At 50.4% G+C, this 17,699-nt stretch overlaps 1 protein-coding gene and 1 pseudogene across 6 annotated transcripts in view; one reads left to right on the top strand and one right to left on the bottom strand.

The window, feature by feature from the left end:
• IQSEC2 (IQ motif and Sec7 domain ArfGEF 2) overlaps nt 1–14,055 on the bottom strand; it is a 79,728-nt gene extending 65,673 nt beyond the window's left edge. For 5 of the 6 annotated variants that reach the window (XR_013374367.1, XR_013374366.1, XR_013374368.1 and 2 more), the window contains exon 1: nt 13,115–14,054. Coding sequence is in view for 3 of the 6 variants with exons in the window: in XM_077887356.1 (XP_077743482.1) it covers nt 13,115–13,821 (707 nt within the window). In the remaining 3 variants the exon portion in view is untranslated. Of the gene's footprint in view, nt 1–13,114 lie in introns of all 6 variants that reach the window. The other variant, XM_077887355.1, reaches the window with a different exon arrangement.
• Nucleotides 14,056–14,435: 380 nt separating this feature from the next.
• On the top strand, nt 14,436–17,260 carry LOC144308911 (small ribosomal subunit protein uS2 pseudogene; annotated as a pseudogene).
• The last annotated feature ends 439 nt before the right edge of the window (nt 17,261–17,699 follow it).

Genomic DNA, 17,699 nt, shown 5'->3' with positions numbered 1-17,699 from the left:
CTCACCTGAAATAAAGCTGGCAAGTGGACAAGACAGCCTGGATATATAAACATATCAATCAGGCTTTCTATGAACTCATTCATAAACAATAAAATGGAAAGTATGAGAGAAAAGATAGGCAGCCTGGAGGATCAATCCTGGAAGTTCAACATCTAACTAGCAGACATTCCAGAAAGAGGAAACAGAGAAAATGAAGAGGAGGAAACTACCAAAGAAATTATGTAAGAAGAGATAAAAGGCACTGGATTGAACACTCACTGAGTACCAGGCCAGGTGAATGGAAAACAGACCTTGAACTGAGTGCTAGTGACATGGGTATGTTTGGCTTGCAAAAATTGCCCCAGCTGTTCATTTGTGATATGAGCACTTTTCTGTATGCATATTATACTTCAGTGTGACATTTACCAAAAAATCCTTCTAGAAAACTCCAGGTAAACTGTCCCCAGAAGATGTGCTATGATTATCCTGCAGTTTCAAGGAGCTCCATATAGCGATAACTAAATAAGTAAGCAAGCAAGCAAACAAACGAGGGAGAAAGTCCTAGGCTCAAATATAAAACAAAGTAAAAGGTGGCATGATTTTGAGCCATGCCATAGAGAGTAAGAAAGGAAAATTCATTTGCTCTTGACGCGAGGCACATCTTCCTATGAGGACAGAGGTCGTGACAGTGGATCCTGAAAACTGAGCTGCAATTATAGTCATAATCACATAAACAGAGTATATTGGTGGTCCACTTTTATTTGTTTGTTTTTATTTGTTTTTATTGAAGTTCGATTTGCCAACATATAGTATAACACCCACTGCTCATCCCATCAAGTGCCCTCCTTACTGGGTGAGGGGTGCCCATGGGGTAACTGGGTGACGGGTAGTTGACTTTTAAAATCGATGTGTCTTGATAAAGCACTGGAGGCCTAATTATTACAGGATGCAACTGCAATCAACCTTGTGGAATGCAAAAGTGTCGAGCACAGAATGTGGGAGGTGCAAGGGTGGAGAGATAGAGGGAAGGATGGGGCCCTAATAACTGCCTTACAGACCCAGTGGTGAAGAGATACTGTAGAAAATGGATGGACTCAGAAACTGTAGTTTAAAACAGTGCTTAATAGGGGCACCTGGGTGGCTCAGTGGTTGAGTATCTACCTTTGGCTCAGGTCATGATCCCGGGGTCCGGGGATTGAGTCCCACATCGGCCTTCCCGAGGAGCCTGCTTCTTCCTCTGCCTCTGTCTCTGCCTCTCTCTGTGTGTCTTTCATGAAAAAATAAATAAAATCTTAAAAGAAATAAAAATAAAACAGTGCTTAATAAAGTTACAAAGGCAACTAACAGAGGAACCAAAGTATTAATGTTAACTATCACAATCTGTGCGGGGGAAAGATGTGTCATAAATAAGTTAAATCCTCATTTGTCGGAGGAGAAGGAAGTCAGTAGATAATGTTTCAAGTTGATAAATGAAGAAATAACCATGAAAGCACATGACTTAGATAAAACCACCACCAGAAAACCTAAATGATAAAAGCAGTAACCTCTGGGGGCCGGAAGGGGAGAAGAGGGAGACATTGGCTTTTTACTATACACGTGTCTGTGTACTCTTTGCCGTTTTTTTTTTTTTTTTTTTAAAGATTTTGTATTTAAGTAATCTCTCCACCCAACATGGGGCTCGAATCCACGACTCCAACCCAGAGATCAGGAGTCACAGGCTCTATCGCCTGAGCCAGCCAGGTGCCACTGTTTGCCTTTTTGACAGTATGCACATGTAACTGCTTTAATTTAAAGAATGAGTCCCTCCTCTTTCTTTGGACCTGTTTCCCCACACAGTATGTATAAAAGAGGAAAGGTATGATTCTATGTGATATAAGGTCCTGTTCTTCAATGTAGGCTTCTTTTTATTTTTATATTTTTATTTTTTTATTTTATTTATTTATTTATTTATTTTTTTTATTTATGATAGTTACAGAGAGAGAGAGGGAGGCAGAGACACAGGCAGAGGGAGAAGCAGGCTCCATGCACCGGGAGCCCGATGTGGGATTCGATCCCGGGTCTCCGGGATCACGCCCTGGGCCAAAGGCAGGCGCCAAACCGCTGCGCCACCCAGGGATCCCTATTTTTATATTTTTAAAAGATTTTTATTTATTTGAGAGAGATCACAAGCAGGGGGGATGGGCAGGGGGAGAGGGAGAAGCAGACTCCCCACTGAGCAGAGGGCCCAATATGGGGCTCCATCCCAGGACCCTGGGATCATTACCTGAGCTGAAGGCAGCCGTCTAACCTCTAATGGACTGAGCCACCCAGGTGCCCTACAGGCTTCCTTTTAAAGCAAGAATGAAACAGGTGAGTGAGGGGCCGATGCCCCCCCCAATAACACTTCCATTCCTCCTGATGCCACAGTTAGTTGTCCATGGGAATGCCTTCTCAGCTACCCCAACCAGCACCGCCTTCCGGTCCCCTTTTAGCCCAACCATCACCCATCCAGCCTCTCCAGCCTTCCACTCATTCTACTATTTACACCCGTTAGTTATTTATACCTGCCTGAGTCACAAAGGATTTGAGGTGGCTTACTTCAATAACACAAAGAAAGAATAAGAAATTGAACTAGAAAATAAGCTCAGAAAAAGAGATCAACAAAGATGCTCAAGCTGTACTTCAAATTAATCAGTAGCCAGGGAAGAGGGGTGAGATACAATGAGCCATGACAGCCTCATATTAGGAAGGAGGAAATACACCCATTCTCTGGGCATGGAATTCTGCAAATCGCTGTCCATGGGAGATTTCATGAGGAAGAAGGAAATGACGGGTTTGGTTTGGTTTTTAAACTTTAAGTTGTCCTACTTTAAATGATATGCTATCCAGATATTTGGACGAGTTAGCTCCTATTAAAAACTAAAGATGGGTGCCTGGATGGCTCAGCAGTTGAGCATCTGCCTTTGGCTCAGGTAGTGATCTCGGGATCCTGGGATTGAGTCCCACATCAGGCTCCCTGTGAGGAGCCTGCTTCTCCTTCTGCCTATGTCTCTGCTTCTCTCTCTGTGTCTCTTAGGAAGAAATAAATAAAATCTTTAAAAAAATAAAATAAAAACTAAAGAATCTCAGGTAATATCATGATTATAGAAATGAAGTGTAAGAGGGGTGCCTGGGTGGCTCAGTCAGTTGGGCATCTGCCCTTAGCTCAGATCATGATCCTGGGGTCCTGGGATTGAGTCCCACATTGGGCTCCCTGCTCAGCAGGGAGTCTGCTTCTCCCTCTCCACCCCCTCCCCCACTGTTCTCTCTTTCTCTCTCAAATGAATAAATTTTTTTAAAAAAATACAAAAAAAAGAAATGAGGTATAAGGGCATGTGCTTTGGCATGGTCTTGGATTATTTCATTGGTTTTCTGCCCTTGGAAATGCCTAGGAAGCACCTACATGTATCAGTGAATGCCATTCAAATGATCTAGGTTAATCCTGAAAGATGGGCATTGTCCAGCCATCTTCCAGACAAGGAAACTAAAGCTCAGAGAAGACAAGATGACATAGCTGAGGTCCTCCAGTGGGTTGGGGCAAGCCGAGATTCAAACCTAGGGCTCTCTGCTGGTAGCTACACTTGTGGGGAGCATAGCATAATGTATAAACTTGTGGAATCACTATGTCCTATACTTGAAATGAATGTAATATTGTGTGTCCACTATACTCAAAACAAAACAAAAGAGAAACAAACCTAATCTGTCTGTCTCCAAAGCTGGTTCTTTGTGTATCATGCCATGGAGCCTCAAAACAAAGTCATCCAGGCTGGAGAGGCTCTGCCCTAAGCAATGGGCACACACAGGTGATGACAGACAAGCCTGTCCTCCTCCATGAAAACAGAAAAAAGGGGTATGACAGGCAGGGCTCTCAGGCCAAAATCTGCCTCTGAGCTGCCTTGCTTACATTAAATGAGGACCTAGAAGGCAGACAGCAGCAGGAGAAAAGGTGAGTTGGGCGGAAAAAGGAAAATCTGGGTCTACTCCCTCGCTGTGAATCTGAGATCTGATTTCTGTGGGGCTGAGCCAGACAGAGCAGAGGGTCTCTTGCTTCAATGGCAAGACAGAGGGTTTGTCTCAAAGACCCGGCTTCCTCATCTGTAGGACACAACAATAATGAGCCCTTCAACCTTCACAGGATTTCAAGGCATAAAATAGCACATTTAAGGAATGGTCCTTTGAACCCTGGCATTAACATTAGAGTGACTCTTCTAATCAGAGCTCTTCTGCTTTGACATTGAGCAGCATCATACAGGTTCTCTCTCTCTGGGCCTCAGCCTTCTCATCTATGAAATGAACAGCTTTAGCTGAATGATTTTTTTTTAGAGATGTTATTGATTTATTTGAGTAAGAGAGAGACAGAGACAGAGAGAGCATGCGCAGGAGGAGGGACAGAGGGAGAGGAGAAGCAGGCTCCCCGCTGAGCAGACAGCCAACCATAGACTGGATCCCAGGACTACAGGGTTGCATCCTAGAACCCTGAGATCGAGACCTGAGCCGAAGGCAGACACTTAACCAACTGACCCACCCAGATGCCCCTTGAGCTGGATCATTTCTAAGGGTCCTTATAATTTGAAGTTTCTTGGCTTTTATGCTGGTATTATTAAAATCCTGCTAGTCATGCATGGCTGCCACTTCTCTGATTTCCCACAGTTAGCTGCATGCCCCTCTTTCACAGCACTTACCAATGTGTTGTCACTGTCTCTCTCCTCCAATAGATTATCTCTACTCCCAACTGCCTAAGATCAGGTCTTATCATCTCTCATCTAGACTGTCACCACTGACTTCTCACTAGGTGCCCTCCAAATCTTCCAAATTGTCCACTAGTGGGATCTCTCCAAAACATAGCTTTTGACACCACCCCATATTCTAAAATGAGCACCTCTTTCCTCAACCTAAAACCCTATCTTGGCTCCCAATTCCCAACGGAATAAAGCTCCTTATCCTGCTCTTCAAGTGTTCTCCTGATCTGGGCTGGCTGACTTTTCAGACCCTGCTCCAGACTCTTCCTGCCTTTCCTGTTTGTGCTTTAGTTTTCTACTGACCTCATAAACTGCCCCCCACACACACACTCTGCTGGTTCCATGTCTCTGCATGTTCACTCCTGTGGTTCCCTCTGCCCTAGCCTCCCATTTGTTCTCCATTTCCACCAACCCACATACCGTCCTTCTTCATCTAACTAACTTCTACTCATCCAAGTCTCAGCTCAGGCATCACTTCCTCCAGGAAGTCCTCCCTGACAGTCTAGATAGATGTCCCTCCTTTGGGCACCCACAGCCCCCTGTGCTCCCCTCTAGCCCAGCGCACAGGAAACCGCAGTACATTCATCTTCACTGCCCAACTGTGAATGTTGTGAAGCCGAGAACTGTGTAATATTAACGACAGAACTTCCTGCCTGTAGTAGTACAAGGCATGGCACATACTAGGCATGCAATATTCACTGGACTGATCTCTCATTCAGAAATGTGGTGAGCTCCCACATGGCCTCTCCCTCCGGTCCCTCCACAGCACAGAGTTTGGCAAAGTTATTAATAATAATAATGCCTACTGCTAAGTAAGCAGACACTGTGTGCTAAACACTTCACCTATGTCATCTTATTTCGTTTTCACGACAATCATGAGAAGATTCATAGCCATTTATGAATTGGCCAGCTTATCAGACAGACAACTACCTCCCTACCAGTTTTTTTTTAAAGATTTCATTCATTTATTTGAGAGAGAGAGGAAGAGCACAGAGGGAGAGTTAGAGGGAGAAGCAGACTCCCCGCTGAGCAGAGAGCTCAATTTGGGACTCAGGACCCGATAGCAGGACCCTGAGATCATGACCTGAGCCAAAGGCAAATGCTTAACCAACTGAGCCACCCCGGTGCCTTCCCTCCCAGTTTTTTTTATAAGGGAATTTGGGGGAGGGAAAAAATTTAGGTACTTTTAATCTCAGATATGATGACAATAATTCTAAAGTGGCTATAGAGAGGAAAATATTGGTTTTCGTCAGGTAAATGCAACATCCTGGAATCCAGGAGGAAATCACAAGGCCCAGATTTGCAGTCATATTATCCCTTTCAAAAGGTATAAACATTATCTAGCTATAAAAAATGCATTGATATTAGGAAAATGGTATATACCAGGTGATAATTGTGATAAATTTCCTTCTAAAATGTTAGAGGAATCATCCTGATTAGCCCTTGTAGCTCTGGGTTGTTTTGAAGATGTGATGTGAGGATCTTGGCGGAGTTGTTTTGTTTGCTACATTACACCTCTAGGGGGCAGGGCAGGCCCACAAATGATTTTCCATCCTTGTTTCTCAGCTTTCCATCTGATCAAGAACTTTGATGGGTATGTTAGGCAAACAGGAAATTTTCTGGTATATGGGGGGGGGGGGTTGCGCAACATGAATCTTATATATCAGAAAACACAGTTTTATCTGCTACTTGAGAAAAACCGAGGCTCTGAAAGTTAAGTGACTTGCCTAAATTTGCAGAAAGTCCCCCTTCCAGGGCACTGCACTTTCTCCGAATACTAAGGCCCCCAGAGAACTTCAGTTCCGAAGTGCTTGGAAACAGCCTTCCCCATGTAAATGCTATCAACATGGATGCTTGGAGAGAGACCACATAATTTCCAGGAGGAAGTCAGAGTAACTAACAAATTACCTGGCCTAAATGAGTGACATCAAAAGTGGAAACAAATCATTTACTCATCATTCTTGCCCACAACCAGGGTTTATCATTCTGCCAAGGAACACAGCAGGGGAAGAGCCAAAGGGGTTGCATCTTATTCTTACTCTAAGACACCTTGCTGAGCCCTGGGTCTGAGCCCAATAAAGACTTGATGGATAATAAGTAACTTCCCACTAGACTGCACAGGCTGCACACAGGTCCTATGCATGTCTCTTTGCTCCTTTCAGAACAGATTGGGGGTCAAGACCATGGTGTGACATGGCCATGGCATGGGACAGAGGGGTAACGATAAGCAGATTGCCCTAAATGTCTCCTAAGGTTCCTCTGACTGCTACCCTGACATCCTAGCAACTGGAAGATGGGTGAGTGCAAAAAGCACAGGGGGAGGAGGCCCAACAACTCCTGGAAGCATAAGAAGGCCACACAGGAGCCAAGAGAATTCTGAAGTGGAGTCGTCTCTATAGGAGCCCTGGGATGAAGAAAAACTTAGGCACCTCTGGCCATTAGGGCACCAAGAGTTAACCTGACCTGCATTTATCTATTCAGCATTTACCAAGCAGTCACTACTGTGCTATATGTTTCCAGGCTGCTTGCTCTTTCACTCATGCCCAGAGCACCTACCAGAGGGACCAACACAACACGCTCTCGATACTATCAGTTAAATCTCTATCTGAAGGAGTTCCCAATCTGGTAGGGAGGACACAAGATGCAAACAAAGAGTCGTTAAGGTATAAAAAGGGGCAAAGCGCTCATTTCAAGGGTCAGGGATAAGCTAACAAACTCGGAGAGGTGACAGTGCAGCTCAGCCTGGGAACTGGATGGAACAGCCTAGGAGAAAGAAACAGCATGAGTAGACTCTGAAATTATCAAAAGGCTGAGTGGGCTAACAATGGGGTATATAGGCCCTTCTGGCCAGAGTACAGTGTGTAGGAAAGACGAGAGGAGAAAGGTAAGTTAAGTGCAGATCCTAAGAGGACCATGTGTGGCAGGTAGAGGCCTGCAAACATTCTCCTGCAGGCCAAAGCAGAGTGAAACCACAGGAGCCCTGCAGAAAGCTTGGTCTGGCTGCATGTCATCGGAGGCTTGAAGGAACAAGAGCAGGGGAAGCATCTATTAGAGAAGACTCTGGCAAAAATCCAGGAGGCAATCAGGAAAATCCAAGGGGCAATCAGCAGATGGACCCTGACTCTGAGCAGTGGTCTTGGGAGCTCTGAGGGAAGGCCAGAGCCATGCCTGGAGTGTCGTTAACATCTTTACACCTTGCCTGCGGGAGGTGATGGCACACCACAGACTTGAGCCAGACAGTTCTGGGCCCCATGCCGTTGTGTAAGCTCAGGCAGGTCACTGCACCTCTCTGATCCTCATTTCCGTGTCTGAAAAATGAGGATAATACTAACCCCCACCTGGCAGGGACTCTGCAAATGAGATAAGAGGCAGTACTGCATGGTGGGTAAGAATGCTGCAGATGGACTCTGGAGCCTAGCCACCTGGGTTCCTTCTAGCTCCTTCTCCATTCTGCTGCTTATTCATTGAATCACCTTGGGTAGTTAACCAACCTCTCTGGGCCTCATTTTCCTCATCTGTATAATAGATTTTTTTAAAGATTTATTTATTTATTTACGATAGAGAGAGAGAGAGAGAGAGAGAGAGAGGCAGAACACAGGAGGAGGGAGAAGCAGGCTCCATGCTGGGAGCCCGACGTGGGACTCGATCCTGGGTCTCCAGGATCATGCCCTGGGCCAAAGGCAGGCGCCAAACCGCTGAGCCACCCAAGGATCCCTGTATAATAGATTTAATGACAATATCTACATCAAAGGATTCACGTGAAGATTGAACGAATTAATACATGGGAAGCGCTTAGAACAAATAGTGCTTGGCACACAGTAAATACAGAAAAAAAAGTGCTAGCTATTATTACATAAAGCCACATAGGGTGGTGCCTGGCACACGGAAGGCTGAGACTCACTCAGCACATGAGTGGCCTCTTCTCCATGCTCCCGGCCTTCACTATACTCTTGGCAAATTCAGAGGCCCTGGGTAGGCAGGAGGGTGAGATGAAAGAGGAGCAGAGAGCAAGCCTGGGTCCAGGCTTCTCCAACCGAGGTCCCCATCTGACACTAGGAGACACCCACTCTCTTCAAAGCCCTCCAGCCTGGTCCTCGGCCAGTGTCCTGACGTGCCTTGCTCTTTCATTCCTTCCTCCAAGAACCTCCACACTCCTCCACCCTTGCTACTCATTTTGTCCTGAACACTGTCGCTCTGGTGGGCAGAGCCTGGAGCCCTGCATCTCTGGCCAGGAGGAAGGGGCTCTGCAAGCACAGAGAGCATGGTGTTCACTCAGCCTGGTGGCCCCTCTTGCTCTGTGCACGCAGCCAAGAAATGTTTGTGGATGACAACAACCCCTTCTTGCCCCAGATATAGACAGAGAAGAAAGACTCCTCTAATTCTCATTCAATTTGACATTATCATTTCCTCCCACACAAGTATAATGCTCCCAACACGGGGGGGCGGGGGGGGGGGGATAAATGGCTTACCCTCCTGGGAAGAAGGAGAAATCCCCCTGGGAAAAGCACCCCAGACCCCAGAGGAAACAGACTTCCCTTCCCTGGGCTCACTCTCTCCTCCCCCTCCCTTCTCCCTCCCAGTGCCCTCAGGCCCTGCAGGGAGCACACTGACACAGCCCAGCAGCCAAGCAGTAGACCACGCACTGCCCTGGCTGTCAAGAACACCAGGCCGGGCCCTCTGGCTGCTGTCTCACAATGTGAGCCAGCATGCAGGGTAGGCTGGGGGGTATGAGGAAGTGCTGGGGTGAGGGCAGAGGATGAAGAGTTACCACCAAACCAGCTTCAGCCCCCCACCGCCTACAGCAGAGCCAGAGCCAGGCCCATGCAAAAAGCGTGGGAAATACAGCTCTCTTCGGTGTGGGGCACCTCAGCAGTGGCCCCCAGCACACTGGTAAATCATTCCAGGTACCAGAACTGCAGGTGGGGGCGGGCAGGGGAGAGGGCAGGCCAAGATCAACAATGAAGAAACACAGACCTCTTCTCTAGTCATCTGGAGAGGGACACCGATTCCAAGGGTAAAAGACCTGTACATTGGCGTGGCAGAGACCAGTAGCCACAAACAAATAAGCAAGCAAGCAAAGCCCTCACATACAGGAGAGCAGTGAGTGGCCAGCAGGAGGTTGAGCCTCGCCTCACTCTATGCTGTACGAGAAAGGCCACACCCAGAGCAAGCAGAAGGCATACTGGCAACCGGGAACCTGTCCAGAGGAGACAGTGCAGGCGGCTGTGGGAATCCTGGGGGTATGACACGGGTGGGGGTGGACACGACAGCAGCCGTCAACTGCAGTAGAGGGAAAGTTCACAGGACCAAGAGTCCATCTTCGGGGTAGTGTGACCTCTGGCGTGTGGCTTCACTCCTCGGAGCTGCTCAGTTTCTTCAGCTGTCAAGTGTGGATCATAATGACAGACACACAGGGTCTCAGGGAAGGGCTAAATCAAGTCCCTGAGGCAAACGGGGAGGGGAGAACACCCCCCACCACCCCTCACCCCCCACCCACCCCCCGGGCCACGAAAGGCAGCTGGGCCTCAGGCCCTCTCTCCCCTCTTCCTCCACCAGAGGGAGCCCAGGGACCAGAAACGGGTCGCCTGGACAGGTGCTACTTATCCTCCCCCAGTGCTGCAGCCTCTGCTGCGAAGACTCCCACCCTGCTAGCCCCGGCTTCTCAAGGCAGCCTGCTCACCCACTCCTGACAAACCCCGACAGGCCTGGCAGGGAGTCTCCTCAGCAGCCATGGAGGCAGCAATGGCCACTGCAGCAGCAGGCCCTCTTGATGCCTGGCTGCAAGGGAGAATGGTGAGGAGGGAGACACAGCCTTTTGCCCCCTTGCGCCTCAACCCCACATCCCCCTTCTCCTCCCCCCACCCCCATCGACGCCCCCACTCATCCCAGACTCAGCTCCTCCTGCTCAAATCCTCTAGATCCTAAGGCTCTCCTGGCCTCTCCCAGTTTGTGACCCGGCTGGGTCTTGAAGTCGGGATTCTCCCGTGGGTTGGAAAGCTCTGGTGGAAAAATGACAGGCCTCAGAGACAGGGGGACTTGGGTTTGAGTCCCAGCCCCGAGAGGAGCCAGCAGCATAACCCTGAGCAAAAACCTTTTCTCGGAGGCTCAGTTTCTCCATCTCTAAAATGGAGTTGCTAATGCTCACTGCATGGGGCCTGTGGCGAGGCCCCCAAAGAGGCAATAAGGGATGTGCAAATATTTAATATATGCTTAGGAGAGACTCAAAGTACTATCTAAACTGTCTTATTAATCCAGTGGGAAATGTGAAGGAAGCAGAGAAATCCAACCAACAGCCTAGAGGGTACACAAAGGAGGGACCGACTGAAAGGCAGGCCTGTGCGGATGGCAGAAGCACAGAGCTTAGGAGCAAATGGGCTCCCAGCCAGCCAAAAGATTCAGATCCACATCTGCAGGATGGAGAATCTGAGGGCAATGGAATCCTGGAATTGAGGAAGACCCAGGTCACTTCACTGGGCTTTACATCCGATTCAGGAACACTGCTTTCTCCAGCTCATCCCAACACCCACTGGGCCTCTGCTGGACAGGTCCAGCAGGCTCCCACCCCCCACCTCTCAAGTCAGTCCACTGCATCACCAGACAGCCAGGTTGGAAAGTTCTCCCTGATTTCTGCCCAAATCTCCCCCCTGCTCCTGGTTCTTCTGTTCCCCAGAACCACACATAATGAGGCTGCTTTGCTCTGTCACAGGCCTGATCACTCTGAAAAGTATTCCACAGCCAGGATCAGGGCCCACCATGCCCACCCAGTCTCTTGCTTCTACCCCACTGTGGCCCTCTCCGGACACAGCCTTGCTTGGTGGGTCTGGACCCTTCCTCTGGTGTGGGGACCCAAGCTGTACCCAGGCAGACTACTGGGAATGAGCCTGGACAGGAGAACCCATCTTCCTTGCCCCCAGACGACTCTGGGGCAGTCCACACCAAAACTCAGCTGAGGGTGCATTGCAGTGGAGCCCAGCTGAGCCCTCGAGCTGCAGCTGCTGCTCCTGGGGCCCAGCCATCTCAACCCAGCACCCCAGCCTGCTGCCTCACCACGGGGGAGTTGCAGAGAGCTGTCTCCCGGCAGATTTCCTGAGGCAGAAGGCTTCCCCACCCCCAGCCCAGCCTCCAAGAGACACTCCACTGGTTGTGGCACATGGTAGGACCAGCTGAGCAGTGAGAGGAGGGGGAAGGCTGTCCATTCGCTAGAGGACTTCAGACTTGTTCTGTAGTGTGGCTGGATTAGTCACAGAACCTGCAAATCTAAACTGAGGGACTTTAGGGAGCATTCGAGGCAGACAAGATATGGGGGGACCTGCTGGCCAGAGAGAGGAAGGGACTCCGTCAAGGTCACGAAGTCCATCTGCAGCATGGCTGGAAGGGGGAATCCCAGGTCTCCTAGCTCTCAGTCTGGTGTTCTCTCCAGCACAGCAAAAGGGAAATCAGGGGGCCTTCAGGGCAGTCCTGTGAGCCTGCATGCCCTTGACTCTTCACCTGACATCTATCCCGACTGGTAGATACTGGTAGTATCTGCATGGAAGAAGTGGCTCCAGCCCATGTCCCACCAACCCAAGAGAGACAGCCAAGGTGTCCCAAATAGGCAGATACACAAACACCAGCACGGAAAACTGGCACTGATCCAACAAGAGGAAAGCTCTGTAGACTTCCCTTCCTTGGTAGCTCTTTAATTGGGTAGTGTTTTTCTCGAGGGTGGAGAGAGGGGTGGTCTTTGAGGAACTAGCCAAGGGCCTGGCCTCCATCTTTGCTCCCCCATCTTTGCTCCCCTGGCCAGGATGTGCTGCAGTTCCCCTCAGAGGGATATCTCAGCCTCCAGCAGCCATTCTGGTCCCCACCTGCCTCTCTGGGAAAGGATGGGGCTGAGGCAACCAGAGACAAGATCCGGCCTGCACTTGGGACCTACAGAGGAGACCCAAAGGGCGGGGGTAAGGATGGGGGGCTTTCTTTCCCTTGAGGCTCTGAGGTGACACCATCACAGATAATAAAAATCCCAAGCAGCACATCCAAAATCAATAAAGAAATGAAAAGCCATCCTCTGGCACGGCTACAGCCTAGGGGGTGAAGAAGTGGAGGGGTGATGACTGCCGTAGGCCCTCCCTGGCGGCGGTTTTGAGAAAGAAGAGACACCTGCACTCATCTGGCCAGCCCAAGCTGGGGTGGCTAGAGAAGGGGTGGCGGCTGCTTGAGGAGGACCCAGCTTCCTCCCACAGGCTGGGACGGAAGAGGAGGACATGGAATCAGGCACAGGCTTCTTACTTTATCAACCGGACAAGTTGGGAGAGGGAACTAGAGGGGAAGAGCCGGGATGAACGGGAAGGTTGGGACGGGGATAGGAGGGTACGAACACACGAACACACGTTCCTTACTTTCTCTGGAGGGTTGTGGCCGGGCTGGTGCTGGTACTGGTGCTGTGGCCTCCGCCGGCCCCAGGGCTGGAGCTCCTGGATGCGCCACGGCTCAGCTGGCCCCGCTCCCGCGGTGGCCGGGACCCCACGCCCACCGCCACCGAATAGCCGGCTTCCTTCTCGCGGCCAGGGTGAGCTGGCCCTGTCTCCCGCCCGCCACGCTCGCGCCCCAGGGCTGGGTTCTCGTGGTGCAGGTGGCACTGGGCCACGTCACGTTCGCGGGCTGGGTATCCAGTAGTGTCCTGGAGCGGGTAGGCGGCGTCCCGCTCCTTGTCCCGATATGCTGCCTCCCGGTTCTGGTAGGCGCCATCCCGGTTCGGGTAGCCCACGTCCCGGGTCGCCTGGTGGAACTGGCTCTCCCGCAGCTCGCGGTGGTGGAACTGGGTCTCGCGCAGGTTCTGGTACTGGCTCTCGCGGCCGGGGCTATCCCGCGCGCCGTGGGGGTCCCGGTGCAGCTCCCCGCGGTGCAGCTGGCTTTCCTCCCTCAGATCGCGGTTCTCCTGGGTGAGCTGGTCCAGCTGGCCCTCCAGCTCTTCAATGCGCCGCCGCTGGGTCTCCAGCAGCTGCTGCTGGCTCTCGATGATGTTGTTCAGCTCCAGCAGGTACTCCACCGCCCGGTTGGGGCTCTCGGATCCCGGACCGCCCGGGGGCCCCGACCCCGCCTCCATCCTGGCGGCCCAGGGGCAGGGGAAGGGGCAGGAGAGCCCGGTTCCCGCTCGGTCACGGCGCCACCCTCCCCCGGGCCCAGCCGGGGGAGGGGGCCGGCGGGACGCGAGGGCGCGCACCGGGCTCGAGGGCCCGGGGGCCCGGGGGGGCCCGGGAGACAGCTCTGGGGCCGGCGGCACTGGAAGCAGGAGCTGAGGCTACGGCTGCCGCCGCCACCACCGCCACGGCTCGGGAGGACGCGGCCCACGGCGCTCCGCCCGCTGCGGAGTCACTGCGCAGCGCGGCCGCGCGGGACCGCCCCAGCCGCCGGCCCGCCCCCCGCCCCTGCCCCCACCACGCGCGCCGGGTCCGCCCCCGCGCGCCCCACCTGCCGCCGCCACCCGCGCACGAAGGCGGACCCGCCCTGAGACCCCCGCGCCAGGCAGGGGCAGGCTGCATCACAAGCTTCCGGGGATCTCTCCATTCCAGCAATCCCAGGGGCTTCACCAAAGGCAGCCTAACGAAGCCCTCCATCCCAGCCCGTTCCAGTGTCCCTCGGGTCCTCTCAGCCCGAGATCCTCATCTTAAGACATCCCTGGAACCCCCATCTCAGGCAGCCTCCAGGTCCGGACATCCCATGGAGTCCGCATTCCCTGGGTCTGCCAGTCCCAAGTGTCAGATTCCCCGTTCCGTCCAACCCCTGGACGTCCTGTCTCAGGCGACCTCTTTCCCGCCCACATCCCGAGTAGTCCCAGGATCTCTCATCCTAGCCAGTCCGTGGACCATTCCTCCAGCCCAGCCAGCCCATGGTTCCTCCAGCCCAGGTGATCCACAGCTCCCTCTTCCCAGGCAGCCCCTGGAACATCACTCCCCCTTCCCACCCCCCCACAACATCACAGTCATCCCCCAGCTCCAGCCAGTTCCTAAACGCTCCATGCAAGCCAGCACCCAGATCACCTATCCCAGTCAACCCCACCATCTGGAAGGTTAGCCAGTCCCTGGGTCCTCCAACAGAGGCAGTGCCAGGATGCCCATCCTAACAAGCTCTGGGACTCCCCATTGCAGTCAATCTTAGGATCAAAGCTCCATTCATTCATTCATTCAACTCTCAATTTCTGCCCGCCTTCAGAAATGGGCTTCTCCATTCTGTCCATCATCTTCATCTAATGAAACTGTACTCATCCTTCGAGACTTAAATGCCACCTTACTGAAGGCAACCTTGATTTCCCTAGCCAGAAGTGCTTGCCTTCTCTCTCCTCTCAACCTTCCATTGCACTTCCCTACATTTTTCTCTTGTGGCACTTGTGAGACAAGTGGAACTCTGCTTTAAAGCACATTCATTTGTGTTCTTGTTTTATGTCCTCTGCCAGGCTCAGCTTCTTAAAGCCAGAAACATATCTTCATTCATCTTTGTGAGCAAGTTGGGGTAGAGGAGAAAGCTACATTTTACAGTCAGAAAAAAAAATGGATTTGTATTCTATCTTCTCCTCTCCAAACTTCCATTTCCCCTATCAATAACACCTGCCACACAGGGAGTGGTCTTGGAAAAAAAACAGTAAAAACATTTGGCACAGAACACACAACCCATGGAATAGGAAAAAAATATTTGCAGATGATATATCTGATAAGGGTTTTGTATTCAGAATATGCAAAGAACTCTTACAGCCCAACAACAAAAAGATAACCCAATCTCTTTGGGTGAAGAATTTGAAGACACATTTCTCCAAAGAAGGTGTACAAGTGACCAATAAGCTCATGAGATGCTCAACATCATTAGCCACCAGAGAAATGCAGATCAAAAATGACAGTGAGAGGGGATCCTTGGGCGGCTCAGCGGTTTAGAGCCTGCCTTCAGCCCAGGGTGTTATTCTGGAGTCCTGGGATCGAGTCCCGCATTGGGCTTTCTGCATGGAGCCTCTGTCTTTCTGTCTCTCTCTCTGGCTCTTGTGAGTAAACGAATTAAGTCTTTTAAAAAAAAAAAACGCAATGAGCTTTCTGTGCCCCCCACACATCATGCTGTTCTGGGTTCCTGTCATAATTTTCATGGTTTCCAGAGCCCTCCATGTCCTGTAGATGGGAGGAGGCAGTCTTTAAGTTCCTGGCAGCAGGAACCCTCTTAGGTGGCACCAACGACTTCCAAGTGAAACAGTACATCTACCAAAGGAAAAGTGAATGCACCTACATCTTAAGTCTGAAGAGAACCTAGGAGATGCTTCTGCTGGTGGCTTGCACCATTGTTGCCATTGAAAACCGGGTTGATGTTAGTGTCATATCCTCCAGAAATACTGGCAGGCTGGCCAGCTGTGCTGAAGTTTTCTGCTGCCACCAGGGCCACTCATACTGCTGGCCACTTCACTCCTGGAAGATTTACTAGCCAGATCCAGGCAGCCTCCCAAGAGCCATAACATCTAGTGGTTACTGGTCCCAGGGCTGACCATCAGCCTGTCACAGAGGTGTCTGACGTTATGTTCCCACTGCTCCGTGTAACACAGACTCTCCTCTGTGGGCAATGCCATATGGGCATTGCCGTCCCATGCAACGACAAGGGAGAATACTCAGTGGGTCTGATGTGGTGGTTGCTGGACCAGGAAGTTCATTCTGTGCGTGCGTGGCATCATCTCTCATGAGCACCCATAGGAGATCATACCTGATCTCTACTTCTATGGAGATCCTGAAGAGACGGAAGGGAAGAGAGGGCCACTCCTGAAATACTGTATCCAAGAGGAATTTCAAGGTGAATGTACTGCTCCAGCTTCTGAGTTAACTGTTACTCAACCCAAGGTCATGGACTGGTCTGAAGGTGTGCATATACCCTCACTGACTTTCCAGAAGTTCCCTATTGAAGACTTGAGTGCTCAGCCCACTACTGAACAATGGTCCTCAGCTCCCACTGCTTAGATCACTGAATGGATAGGAACAACCACTGGGTGGTCTTAAGCTGCTCTTCCGCATGCTCTTAAATAAAAAAAAAAAATGGAAATAAGGTTATTGAAAAACAAACACAAGCTTAACACACACACACACACACACACACACACAGATACCACTTCACACCCACTATAGTAGCTAAAATTAAAAGGACAGACAAGGAATCCCTGGGTTGCTCAGTGGTTTGGTGCCTGCCTTAGGCCCAGGGCATGATTCTGGAGTCCCAGGATCGAGTCCCACATCAGGCTCCCTGCATGGGGCCTGCTTCTCCTTCTGCCTGTGTCTCTGTCTCTAATAAATAAATAAAATCTTTTTTTAAATTTTTAAAAAAAGGATAGACAAGAAGAAGTATGTGGTGACATTAGAACCCTCATTCACTGCTGGTTGGGATGCAAAATGGTGTGGTCACTTGGGAAAACAGTTTGAAATTTTCTCAAAATGTGAAACATAGAGTCACCACATGATCCAGGAATTCCACTCCTAGGTCTATACCCCTACCCTATACTCCTAGGTTCTATACCAATGAAAGCATATGTCCACATAAAAACTTGTACATGAATGTTCATAGTAGCATTATTCATAATAACCAAAAAGTAGAAACAATCAAATGCTCATCTGTTGATGAATAAGCAAATAAAATGTGGCATATCCACACAATGGAGTATTATTCAGCCACAAAAAGGAATAAAGTGCTGATCCATCCTAAAACATGGATAAATCTTAAAAACACTATGCTACGTTATGCTAAATGAGACACAAAAGGCCACATATTGAAATAAAATCTTATTAAAAAGGCAAGGGGCACTGGGTGGCTCAGTGGTTGGGCGTCTGCCTTTTGGTTCAGGTTTTGATCCTGGGATCAAGTCCTGTATTGGGCTCCCCACGGGCAGCCTGCTTCTCCCTCTCCCTCTGCCTATGTCTCTCTGCCTCTCTCTGTGTCTCTCATGAATAAATAAAATATGTTTTTTAAAGT

The sequence above is a fragment of the Canis aureus genome, chromosome X (genome assembly GCF_053574225.1).
Source record: "Canis aureus isolate CA01 chromosome X, VMU_Caureus_v.1.0, whole genome shotgun sequence".
NCBI lineage: Eukaryota > Metazoa > Chordata > Mammalia > Carnivora > Canidae > Canis > Canis aureus.
The sequence above is the reverse complement of the archived record's forward strand: the minus strand, read 5'-3'. Positions and strand labels throughout refer to the sequence as shown.